The sequence below is a fragment of the Carassius gibelio genome, chromosome B12, assembly GCF_023724105.1.
Source record: "Carassius gibelio isolate Cgi1373 ecotype wild population from Czech Republic chromosome B12, carGib1.2-hapl.c, whole genome shotgun sequence".
NCBI lineage: Eukaryota > Metazoa > Chordata > Actinopteri > Cypriniformes > Cyprinidae > Carassius > Carassius gibelio.
In genome coordinates this window covers 12,940,796-12,953,823 of record NC_068407.1, presented here as the reverse complement: position 1 = coordinate 12,953,823, position 13,028 = coordinate 12,940,796, and the positions used below count along the sequence as shown (strand labels likewise).

Below are 13,028 nucleotides of genomic sequence, written 5' to 3'. Positions count from 1 at the left end.
CGCGTGGCAGTGCGACTGATGTATCCATGAAGTCGTTACTACAAAAATGGCGGATTTCCTGTCCTCCCGGACTGCTATAGTTTGTATTCCCAATTGTCTTATCTCAAGCGGCGACATTGATCAAATTAGAAAGTCTAAGGAGATCGACAAAAGCCTGTCTAAGGATAAGAAGTATGCGAAGAAACTGGTGAAGATCTTGCTGTTAGGAGCAGGCGAAAGTGGCAAGTCAACTTTCCTCAAACAAATGCGCATAATTCATGGGCAGGACTTCGACCAGCGGGCCAAAGAAGAGTTCCGGGCTACAATCTACAGCAATGTTCTCAAAGGTACCAAGCCCGTAGTTTGAAATCGAAAGAGACAAGTGCATTATATATAAAAAAGCTACACTTCGATAAAAGCTCAGCTTTATTTTAGCTGTAGGTGGAAGTGTTTTATTGATTTCTCTCTCTCGTAACTTTCGATTGCTCACCCAGCCTTTAGACGACGCGAAGGACAGGCAGGTTTAAATGTTGGGTTTGTTGAAGTCCATTTCTTCATATATCAGATAAAGTATTTGGACTTTATACGGACACGACGATTTCGAAAACATTTACATATGTTACCTATGTTCAAATCTCACTTAAAACTTTCAGTAAATTGGCGTCTCGAGAGAAAAGTACACACTGTACAGAAAGTACAGCGCCTTCTTTGGCGTTAGTCATCTGGATATGTGATTGCTTTATAACATTATTCTGATATATGCATTTCAACTGATTCTTGAGACACTGCTGACAAAACGGATAAAAAATTCTACAGATGTTAGGAAGGAAACGTAAGCTTTTTAGTCTTGTTTAGGTTTGATCTCCTGCTTCCACTTTATTATAAAATCCTTATTTTTCCTCAAAATTAGTCAACACCTTTCAATATAAATATTTATTTAATAAGTATTATAGATATCCACATGAATTAATATAAGTATGAGTTCAGGGGTTAAAGTGTAAAAAATTCCTGAGCCTGAACTGTTTTTTTGTGGTGGTGTTGGAGAGAAACTCCACAGACAGGTTTAATTCAAATATTGACGATAATAAAAAAAAATACAGTAACAACAGCTTAAAGCTGCAGTAGGTAACTTTTGTAAAAATATATATTTTTTTTACATATTTGTTAAACCTGTCATTTTGTCCTGACAGTAGGCTATGAGACAGATAATCTGTGTAAAAATCAAGCTCCTCTGGCTCCTCCCAGTGGTCCTATTGCCATTTGCAGAAACTCCATCGTTCCCGGTAAAAAACAACCAATCAGAGCTGCGGTCCGTAACTTTGTTTGTGTTCAAAATGTAGAAAAATGTATATAATAAGCGAGTACACCATGAATCCATTTTCCAAACAGTGTTTTTAGCTTGTCCTGAATCACTAGGGTGCACCTATAATAAGTGTTTATATTCGGACTATTTTAGATTGCTTCGGGGGTACCGCGGCGGAGTAACCCCGTACCTTTGTGATTCTTCATAGACATAAACGGAGAGAAGTAGGTCCGGCTACGATGTTCTTCCGCAAGAAGTTCTGTTTATTAACCGCTAGAGTGTCAAAAGTTACCTACCGCAGCTTTAAGTGCTTAAAAAATGATAAAAAGACTTAGATAGACATGAATCTCTTCAATGATTATGTTTGGCACCATTTATTTAAAAGTACTATGTCAAATAAAGTGTTTTCTTCTAAACAATAACAAGTGCTTAAAGTGCTTAAATAATTAAGTGCTCAACGTGCTTTAAGAACTGAACGACTAAACTGAAGATTAGAAGTGAAATCAAGGCTATTATCACTTTTTTTCTGCGATGTAACTCGCATGTTGATTTGAAATCAACAGGCTTGTTAACACTTTTTTTTTTTTTTCTGCCAGTTTTCTACACAGGGTGGCCAGTGGCTGCGAAATTTTGCATGACAAATCATGTTCTGGTATAAATGTGCACAAACGTATTTTTTAAATCGCAGACATGGTCAGTCATAGACAACGGTGTGTCAGCTAATAGTTGCTCCCGGCTCGGCGCCACCGAGTGCGGCTCGGGACAATATTTGATGGGTGAATGCGGACGCGGGCGGCAAGATATTATTGTGTGCTGGTTGCGGGAAAATAAAATTATTTGCGGGACTCCCGCAAAGTGGAAATATCTAACAAAATAAAATAAATAGAAACACATATACCTTTATTTATAATATGATACCATAGACAGCGACGTGTAATTCGATTCCGAAATAGCGAGATATTTAAGGGTCGAATTGGAAGCACGCAAACCGGAAGATGTCCTCCAGTGGTGGAAAAGACGCATTTCCGAGACTAAGCAAACATCGCCATGTACTTTGCATTCCAGCTAGCGCAGGGCTTTCAGTATTTGCGGTTCCATACTGGAGCAGAGACGGATTAAACTGAAGCTCTCAACAGTGAACGACATGATATTCCTGCATGGGCACAAGTAGTCGTAATTTTTTTTTTTTTTTTGTAAATTCAGTTTTTATTTATTTATTTAGCTAAATATTTAAAATTGGTCTATTTTGTTATTGAGGAATAAGGATATTTTTTTGTTACGTGTTTGAAGGAATTGCGCAGGCCCCATAAACTACTTTTCCTTTGAACATGAAATAAATCCAGGTTTATTATTATTATATAATTTATTAGGCTATATAGGCTAATTATTATAGGTATATATTTTTTATTTACATTTCTTGCTTTTTTACTGTATTTCTATGTTCTAATTTCCTTGTTCATGTTTATACTTTTAATTAAACACACATAAAACGAAACATTTGTTTATTTTCAGTTTATTCTTTTAATTTATATTCAACAGGGAGCAAGTGAAAAAATAAGAGTAGCAGGCAGAATATGAAATGTATTAAAAAAAGAAAAACTGTTATACGTTTACCCGCGGGATTTTTCGGGCGGGAGAAAACAACACATTTTTTTGCGGGAGCGGGACTGAAAAATCCCTCCCGCGCAGGTCTCTACTCCCGGCAACGTCATGGTAAGTTTGAGTGCACGGGCAGCGGCTCTATGACCAGAGTCTGGTGCTGCGTTCCAGACAGGTTTTTGAGCTCCTAAGTCACTATTTCAAACCACGAGTAACGACTTTGTACCGTTCCAGGCAAGTCACGCCAAACTTTCTGAGCGCAAGGAAATTTAGCTAATAATTAATTTCATTGCAACGTTACATTGTCCTAAAATCTATTTTTAACGTGTACCACGTGCATAAACACTGCATCCGTAGGCAGTGTTATCTGTAGGGGCTGTCACTGTTGTTTCACGTGCTGTGTGACGTCAGAACTCGGAGTACATCGATCTAGTACGAGCTCACGGGTGGGAAGTCACGGGTTTGACTGCCGTTCCAGTGCACTTTCACGGGTTTAAGGTTGGAAAACACGGGTTGCCTGGAACGCAACATAAACATAGCAACATAAATCACTTTCTTACCGCTGCTGGCATTCAGAAGCTTCCTCGAGCAAATCATGCAGAAACAAGCCCAGAAACAAGCTCTGTTTCTTGCACCAACTGCCAAAAAGTGCCATTTATTTTTGAGTCCTTTATCTATTGCTAGGAGTCTAGGACATCATCCCCAGGCTTCATCAATTTGCGCTCCATTTTTTTTCTCCAACAACCCTAACGTGACATTGACGTGTGGGCGTCAATCAAACGGTGTTGTCACAGGCCCTTCTCTGCTTCTGATAGGCTTGTAACGTTAGTTAAAGTTGCGTTCCTCTCATATGATTGGTAGAAGAAATAAATTGGCTCGAAAATATTAAACTGCATGCGCAGGCTCTCAAATATTATTAAATATGGTCAAAATAATTTTTAAAACTATTAAATTTCTGTTTTTCTAGCTACTACATAAAATTCAGGAAAATTAGCTCTTAAACAATTTCTTTGCCATTTGGGTGCTGCAGTCGACATGCATATTATTACAATAACTTCATATAATAAGTAATTTTTGTTCACTTTATAATAAATTTTTGAATGCTGTATATTACTCTTAGTTATAGAACTCACAGTAGCCCATCTGACCTCATTGACCTCATAAAAAGGGGATATATATATAAAAATAGGCTAAGGATTTTCATTTTTATAAGTTTGAAGTTGACACAAAAATTACTCATAGTAAAAACATAGTAAAACAATGCCATTTAATTTTCTTTTTAAAGTACATCATGTCAGCAGCTTCGTATATTTTTATAGTAACCTGATTAATGTAATATGCCAATATATGTCATTTCTGATATTTCTGTTTAGGTATCCGAGTGCTGGTGGATGCCCGTGAGAAGCTGCACATTCCTTGGGGAGATCCTGAGAATCAGGTTCACGGGGAGACCGTGATGGGCTTTGACACCCGCTCATCCATGATGAGCAAAGGGATGGTGGAGACCAAAGTCTTTCTCAACTACCTGCCCTCCATCTGTGCCCTGTGGCAAGACAGTGGTATTCAGAATGCTTATGACAGACGGAGAGAGTTTCAGCTGGTAAATATAAAATTATTACTCATTTTATATTTATTATTAATTAATTTGCATCGTTTGACATGATAATTTCAGCGGTTCATGGTTCTAAAGTTTTGGATATAGAATCCACTAAATTTTATTTTAAAGGATTTATGTAATTGTGGGGATTGTGAACTTGAAGGAATGTTGACCTGCTGTTAAACAGCTTTGTATTATAAATCATAGCAGATAAGCACAGTGGACTTGCATAATTATTCCTATTAAGCTTTTGCACTAAAGTGTTAATCATGGTGAAATGTTTGCTTATATATTTAATATATTTGGAATGTAATTAAGCAGCCATTTTTTGATATTATTGAAATGATTATGCACAAGAAATCATGTTTGTTGTGTGCGTAGCGTGGGCAATGGTTGAAACCTGAGAGTAATGCAAAGGTATGAGTTGCACACAAATGAAGTGACTCCTGACAATGGGGGCATTCTGTCTGTGCATGAATGTAGTTTGCATTTCAGTTATGAAGATAAGAGCATGCATGTTCAGGGGGTAGAACCCTTGTGACTGAGATTAAGATTTAGCTCAAATTTTCCAACTAAAATCTGCATTGCCACACAAGTTGTGATTTTAAGACATGTTTATCTGTATTTTTTTAGCAATAAACATTCATTTTTGGTGACCAAGTCACTTTCTCTACTTACTGCTGATTTGCATACACGAAAAAAAGCAAGCCAGTGAGCAGCCATGCTGCAGAGCCTCATTTTCCTGATTTTGTGTTAGGTAAAATTGCTTCTGAATAAGGCCAGAGTAACCTTGTATATCATAGTAGGGTCTGCTTTGGACCAGAATATCTGGTGTAAAATATTGTGTGGTTATGTTGTATTGTTTGTGTGTGAGTGTAAAAAAAAGAAAAAAAAAGTGAAAAACTAGTAACTCACAAGTATTTTTATTTTATTTATTTGATTTTTGAACAGGGATGTATAGAGTAACAGGAAATGGATAAAATAGGGAAATTGGGACACAGCACAAGACAAATTGTTCAGAGTTGCACCAAAGCTCACACGCTGGAGACCTAATAATGATTTTGTGTATCTTTATCTTCTTAGGGTGAATCTGTGAAGTATTTCCTGGACAATGTGGATAAACTTGGACAATTGGTAAAAAAAAAATAGCATTTTATAAATGTTAATGTCTTCAGGTAACTAGAGCACAAAGTAGTTGATCGTGAGATGTACACAGAATTGCAGAAATGAAATTAAACCTAAAATTCAGGCTGATTTTTTTGTTATCCATTAGGAAGGCTATTGGTAAATTTTTGTGTCGATATATTGGTTACTGGTACTTATTGCATTGTACCAATAATACATGTTAGGGGTGGGCGACATGATCAAAATCTTATCACAATGATGATCCCATTTCACAAAAACTATATATCACAATAGTTATTTTTGATTGGAAAAAGGTTATGATATCAAAATTTGAATTAAATTGATAATTGATAATTCTCAATACAAATTTGGATATCACAGCAATTACCAATAATAGCTTAAAGGGTTAGTTCACCCAAAAATGAAAATTAGCCTGTGTTTTACTCACCCTCGAGGCATCCTAGGTGTATATGACTTTCTTCTTTCAGACGAATCCAATCAGAGTTATATTAAAAATTGTCTTGGCTATTCCATGTGTTATCATTGCAGTTGGTGGGTGGTTTTGTTCAACAGTCCACAAGACATTGAATACTAACTAACTGTCATACTTGCAAGTCGTTCTGGGCGGATGATGTAGGACATATGTGTGGCGCGTGCGCCTGTGACATATGCTAGTCTTGCGAGTTTGTTTACAGGAGCAAAAGAAGTAAAGTTTCCTTACTTTAGCAAAGGAAAACCAGTCTCTTTTAACAAAATCGTCCAACATTTTTCTTTACAAATCCTCGTTTTGTGCTTTTAATTCATGACAGGCGTTTTGTTTTCTCTTCGCGTTTGTCACTAATCACACAACGCCGACATCTTTCATCATCCGCCGGAACGGCTTCCGTTTATGACAGATAACAGAAGTGAGAGAAAAGTGTTTATTATGTTTGAAATAAGGATATTTGTCTTACAAAAATGCATCGATTGGCAGCAGGAGGCCTTTATTCACCCCCCAGAGCCGTGTGAACGTTTTATTACAGATGCACTCACTTTATTTGATGTCTTGTGGACTGTTGAACAAAAGCACCTGACCACTGCTATGATAATGTATTGAGAGATCCAGGACAATATTTTAATATAACTAATATAAGAAAGAAGAAAGTCATATACACCTAGGATGTCTCTCGGGTGAGTAAAAGACAGGCAAATTCTCATTTTTGTGTGAACAAACCCTTTAACATGATTAAAAATTTCTCTACTGAAGGCAAGCAAACAGTAACAAAATAAGAACAAAGAAGCTAATTATGAACAACAGGACAAATAAATTAAACGAAAGTTTTTCAAAAAAGTCTATCAGATATAAGAAATACTGCAGAAATTGAATAAAGGATAAATTGAAAAAAAAAACCCTGCATAATCGTCACCATACAATTTAAATGTATATAGATCCTTGTTAAAGGTAAAGTTATTCAGTCAAGTGTAATGTTTATTTTTTCATTCTTGCAATAATACCCCCCCCACCAACTGTTTGTTCCCTTAAATACAGGCAAATGTTTGCATGTATACTAACCGAGACAGATGTTTTGACATCACATTCTGTGTATTTGAATATTTAATCACAATAAACTGCAAAAGAGAACTCAAGTTAGTTACTTGCATGATGTTTTCTGTTTGCGCACTTTGGTTGAAATAATAAACGTTTGTGACAGCGCAGCACTGCAATGTGACATGAGCGTTACCGTGATAGAGACTGAATTCACGTATTTCTACGGATTTATTGTGTCCGAGTAATACAAGCACTTCATTTTTATAAATGTGTAGGGTCGTCTCATGGTAGTAGTATGGTAGTCTGATTTTTGTTTTTCATTTAATCTGCAGGACTACTTGCCCAGCCAAAAGGATATACTGCTGGCACGAAAGCCCACCAAGGGTATCCATGAGTACGACTTTGAAATCAGGAAAGTTCCTTTCAAGATGGTGGATGTGGGGGGACAGCGGTCAGAGCGCAAGCGATGGTTTGAATGCTTCGACTCTGTGACCTCCATCCTTTTCCTAGTCTCATCCAGTGAATACGATCAGGTGCTCATGGAAGACCGTCAGACCAACAGGCTCACAGAATCGCTCAACATCTTCGAGACTATCGTCAACAACCGCGTCTTCGCCAAAGTCTCCATTATTCTCTTCCTCAATAAGGCAGACTTGCTGGAAGAAAAAGTTCAGAATGTGAACATCAAGGACTACTTCCCCGAGTTCACAGGTGATCCCCACAATCTGCAGGATGTTCAGAAGTTCCTGGTCGAGTGCTTCCATAACAAGCGTCGTGAACCGCAGCAGAAGCCCCTTTACCATCACTTCACCACCGCCATTAACACAGAAAACATTCGTCTCGTCTTCCGTGATGTCAAAGACACCATCTTGCACGACAACCTTAAACAGCTTATTTTAGATTGAACGGCACCGATTGGCCTTTAAGAACATTCCATTTAAATTAGGTTTTTACTTAATTTAATACAAAGTACAAGTGGTTCAATACTTATTGTGGTTGAAGAAAAATAGATAGTATAATTATGCAACTTACATTTTTAAAAAAAATATTATTAGAGTCATATATGCAAAGAATTTGATATCAGAGCAACCTTTTTAAGCTGCTTGTAGCCATATCAAATATGCAAAGAAATGGTCCTCAGTTATTCACCAAAATGTAGTTCTGATCGTTTACTGTATGTTTATGAGTGCATATTTTTGTATAATAGAACTGTTAACACTCCTGTAACCCATTGTCTTAACACCTGGATTTTGTTAAGCTTTTCAAAAAGAAAGTGTGAGAACTCAGGGCTTTAAATATTTAATTCAGAGAGCTCTTCTGCTCCAGTCAGCAGTTTGTGGGCATGATGTATCTGGCCCCACTGTCTGTTTTTTGAAAGTAGAACATGGTTTCACTGCCTTTGTCTTCCCACACTCAAAGTAATTTTTAATCATGACATTAAATTAGTACAATTAAGGTACTTTTTATGAAGTGCTTATTGTCATATTACATTTTTTCAAATGTAAAGGTAAAGTGTCTTTGCCGTTTAAGCCTGTACAGAACATCTGTACAATTTCTTTTGCTCTGACATTTCACCCCACCCCCAAGCTTTATATTTTACACACTAACATAACACCATACATTTATTGTATGTATTCTAGAAGGCCAGAAGTTTTTTTTTAAAATTCTCATTAAAAACAGAAAGTAGCCTTATGTCTTTGTTCCTGTGTAGGTTAAAGTGGACAGCTTTAGCTCAGGGTTTTATAAAATGACTGTTAAAGCAGTCCAGGTATATTTCTGTGTATTGTTTGCTACAGACATATTTTTAAATGGGCCAAGAAAAGTCACCTTTGCCTTAAATGTCTCTAGATCAATCAAAGCTGGTTTAATGCAAGATCAATTAAAATGTGTTGATGGAGTGACTAAGTCTTAATGTAATCTTAATGAAAACAAGCACTGTAATCTGACTGTTGGTAGAAAATTGATATGAACTGATTGCCTGAATTTAGTTGTTGTGAGCTCATGCAGAGCTATCTTTCTCATGGCCACAATCACTTGCTTTTTGTATAGTGTGCTCTCATTGTTTTTTAATCACATTTGTGTAATACTGTTTATTAAATCTGATTGTTTTATCAGAATGGTTGTGTATTCATTTTACTGTTGTCCTCTCATTTCAGAAAAGAACAATATATTAGGTGCAAGGCTATATTGACCCAGCATCCCAAAAATTTAAAGTCTAGCACTTTAGAATACATACAGAATTTAATATGGACTTCTAAGTTATATCCAGTAACACATTTATGAAATATTACGAATTATAAATGGGGTTAATTATTCATCCAGGTCTAATAGTGTTACTGTTTACAGTGTGTAGATATAATATGCTTTTATTATGTGTGTATAGTTAAAATAAATAAAACCAATTACTATGTATTGGTTAAAAAAATGCATTGAGTGGGACTTTCCGTATGAAAACCACAATGGCAGCCGAAGTGAATATTTAAATGCGACAGGCAGCCCAGTTTTGGCGTTGGTTATGGTTTCTGTTTACTATTTCCAGCGTTTTATCTGAAACGCATCAACTGAGTCCAGTCTTCGACCTTTATTCTAAAACACATTTAAAGGTAGCTTTGCTCTATTAGTATGTGTTGACATGGGCTTCCTCTTTAATTTAGCGTAACTTAATCTTTGAGCGCTAATCAATGTTATGCTAATATCAAGTCAGCTCGAACTGTGTTGTCATTCAGTTTAAGTTTAAGAAGTCGTGGTGCTAAATATAAAAACGGCGTTTGTTAATTAATAACGTGACTTTATCGCGTGTATCGGGTGACGTTATATCGATTACGTGATACAGACAGATATAATACACTCCCCCTAACAGCTGTAGCTAAAACAGTGCCACAGTGAACATGATAGTACATTTTAACACCAGTTTACCCAGAACAGTCATTTTAGTTTCTTATTTTGTGTTTATTGGCTACTTGCTTGATTAATATTTTACTTTGCACATGTGTGTGTATTTGTATGGACAGATGCAGGTTATTGAGCATCCTGTTGAGAGACTGCACACTGCTCTGCTGTCCACACGGAAAGATCTAATAGAAACCTACCAGCAATTCAGCAGACCAGAGAAGACACTTTTAGAAGAAGGACTCCTGCCTGGCAATTCACTTTTCAACCCCATCACCATTCACTCAAACTCAGACTGGATTCCTGCGCATCCAGAGGATCCTCAAGACTTTCAGAGTTTTTACATCAACCCTTACCGCCGTTCTCCAAGCAGTGGGCATAATACCATCTACATTCAAACTATTGGTTAGAGCACTTAGTATGTAAAACAGCTTAAATGTGTCTTTTATTATTAGTAGTATGTTTACATTTGTAATTTTATCCCTTTGCACAGGCTCTTTTGGGGAAGGAGCGGATGTGGCAGTGCAGTATGTTGAATGGCTGAAGGATTACTGCCAGGCATTTTATTATGGACTAGTGGTCAAGCTTTTACCACCGGTAACAGTTGCTTCAACAGCGTGTTCATTTCGCATCAACGACAACACGCACAACCTTCAGCTTCATGCTGGTTAGTACTGTTGCTACTGAACACAACCAGAACCACTGGCACTGGCTGAGTCTGGGACTAGGAAGCTCATTTATGAAATGTTTGTCAGCATAAAATCAAAATTCACACTGAATTAATTTACTTAATGTATTTCTTGGTCTTATTTTGAACAAACAAATATATACATATTTTTATAGACACCACCTAAAAATCAGTGTATTTTTTAAAAATGTTTTAATTAGTAGTAAATTAATCAAAAGTGACGGTAAAGACATTTGTTGCAAAACATTATAATTCAACAAATAATCAATTTTTCAAAGTTGTCTTCAGGACAAAATCAGCATATAAAAAATTATTTCTGAAGGCTCTTGTGACACTGAAGAATGGAGCAATGCCTAATGAAAATCAAGCTTTGCCATCACAGGAATAAATTACATTTTAAAATATATTAAAATAGAAAACATTAATTTTGAATCGCAACAATATTGAACTATATTACATTTATTCTATCAAATAAATGCTGCCTTGGTGAGCATAAGAGACTTCAAAAACATAAAAAAATAACCAATCCCAAACCTTTGAACAAATGTACATTTGTTATTTAAATACATTGATAATCTTACATTTTAATCAAAATAATTTGCTGTTCCTCTGAAAACTTTTCTGCTGATGTTACTTTTAGTAATTAGTAATAGTTATTTAGGCAATGTTTTAGCAAGACTAAATGAAGTCTAAGCTATATTTTGGTATGTAACACCAAATTTATCCAGTCAATAAATAAAATCTGTTTTACAAACTATAGAGTATATTATGGAAATAAGATTAATTGCAAACAGCAATTCACATTGACTTGTAAGTAAACTTAATGCTTTCTTTATATGTTTACAGGAGAGCTGTTAAACTTCTTGAAAAAGAAGAAGCCCAGAGATGCTTTTTGCATTGTGGGGATCACCATGATCGACTTGTACCCCAGAGACTCATGGAATTTTGTTTTTGGCCAGGCTTCTCTCACTGACGGTAATTCTTAAATTAAGTAGCCATTATCTTGTTAATGCTGCAAATTTTATTGTAACTTGAAAGCAAAGTTGTTATTGTAGCACAGTGTCTTTTTTTATTTAATGGGATAGTTCACCCAAAAACACTCTCATGTCATTCCAAATAATAATAACTTTACAGATTCATCTTCGGAGCACATATTAAGATATTTGTGATGAAATCCGAGAGCTTTCTTACCCTCCATAGCCAGAAACCACCACCTAATGCCATTTTGGAGAGTATAAAAATGTATACACCTGCTTTTCCTGCATGTAAACAATGTATGCGCATGGTGCTGCTGATGTAGAACACGCATGCACTGTACCTTGTTTACATTCAGAGGAAAGCACGCGCATACATCCTGATGCTCTCCAAAATGGCACCAGGTTGATGCAGAGGAGAAGGTTTGTGGAATAAAGTTGCTATTTTTGTTTCCTTTGCACACAAAAAGTATTCTCATAGCTTTGTAGAATTACAGTTGAACCACTGATGTCACAGGAACAGTTTTAATGATGTCCTTACTACATTTATGTGCATTGATTGTGGTTGGACCCTTGCTGTCAACAGAGGGTCAGAGAGCTCTCGGATTTAATCAAAAATACTTAAAGGTTTGGAACAACATGAGGGTGAGTAATTAATGACAGAATTTTCATTTTGGGGTGAACTATCCCTTTAATAAACCTTTTGTTATTTTTAGCACACATTTTTTTGTTTCTACAGGAATGGGAGTATTCAGTTTTGCCCGATATGATGATAATTTTTACCAGAGAAGCTATGCAGGACGGCTGAAGAAGAATTTAAAACTAAAGCTAGGAGACTACTCAGTGTTTGAGAATTACTACACTCCTCCAATCACCAGCACTCTTCTCCTCCGCTCCTGCAAGGTGAAGTTAAACTGCCCAAACCCTCTCATAAAAAAAAAAAATGCATTAATGTTTTTCAAGATTTGTAATATGCCCTGTGTTTCGAAAACAAAACTATGGATGCTTGGTAATTGCCACTTTTTAATCTCACAATGCTGACTTTTTTTTGCAATTCTGAATAATATCTCACACAGTTCTTAAGAAAAATTGCGATTAAGGCAGTACTGCAAGATGTTAACTCACAGTAGTGAGAAAAAAGTCTGAATTGCGAGATGTAAACTCACAATTACAGGTTCTTAACTTATAATTGTGAGATATAAACTACTGCGGGAGCAAACAATTCAAAATATTAAGATGAAAACTGAGAATCAAGTGTTGTGAGAGAAAATTTCACCCTTATCTTTTCATTATGTGAAAGAAATAAGCTTTCATAGAAAACATTTTATAAATGTGCTAAACATTTT

The 13,028-nt window shown here is 36.1% G+C and overlaps 2 protein-coding genes across 6 annotated transcripts in view; both read left to right on the top strand.

Moving 5' to 3' along the window:
* On the top strand, positions 1 to 9,248 carry LOC127969155 (guanine nucleotide-binding protein subunit alpha-13-like). 2 transcript variants are annotated; one of them, XM_052570925.1, is made up of 4 exons: positions 2 to 326; positions 4,255 to 4,481; positions 5,562 to 5,612; positions 7,464 to 9,248. In XM_052570925.1, the coding sequence occupies exons 1-4, from the start codon at positions 47 to 49 to the stop codon at positions 8,034 to 8,036; spliced, it is 1,131 nt and encodes a 376-aa protein (XP_052426885.1). In that variant the 5' UTR covers positions 2 to 46; the 3' UTR covers positions 8,037 to 9,248. The 2 variants fall into 2 exon arrangements, with proteins under 2 accessions (XP_052426886.1, XP_052426885.1); XM_052570926.1 differs by lacking the exon at positions 5,562 to 5,612 and having other exon boundaries at positions 1 to 326.
* A 338-nt stretch (positions 9,249 to 9,586) lies between these two features.
* LOC127969153 (archaemetzincin-2) overlaps positions 9,587 to 13,028 on the top strand; it is a 27,046-nt gene continuing 23,604 nt past the window's right edge. For all 4 annotated transcript variants that reach the window (XM_052570920.1, XM_052570922.1, XM_052570921.1 and 1 more), the window contains exons 1-5: positions 9,587 to 9,734; positions 10,143 to 10,425; positions 10,514 to 10,687; positions 11,555 to 11,683; positions 12,422 to 12,585. In XM_052570920.1, the coding sequence (XP_052426880.1) occupies positions 9,615 to 9,734; positions 10,143 to 10,425; positions 10,514 to 10,687; positions 11,555 to 11,683; positions 12,422 to 12,585 (870 nt within the window). In that variant the 5' untranslated portion in view covers positions 9,587 to 9,614. The remainder of the gene's footprint in view (positions 9,735 to 10,142; positions 10,426 to 10,513; positions 10,688 to 11,554; positions 11,684 to 12,421; positions 12,586 to 13,028) is intronic.

Excerpts from the sequence above, each read along its gene's own strand:
- LOC127969155 (XM_052570925.1), top strand. The coding sequence starts at position 47 with ATGGCGGATTTCCTGTCCTCCCGGACTGCTATAGTTTGTATTCCCAAT. Across the intron at positions 327-4,254 it reads CTACAGCAATGTTCTCAAAG|GTATCCGAGTGCTGGTGGAT; the intron begins GTACCAAGCCCG and ends ATTTCTGTTTAG. Across the intron at positions 4,482-5,561 it reads GACGGAGAGAGTTTCAGCTG|GGTGAATCTGTGAAGTATTT; the intron begins GTAAATATAAAA and ends TTATCTTCTTAG.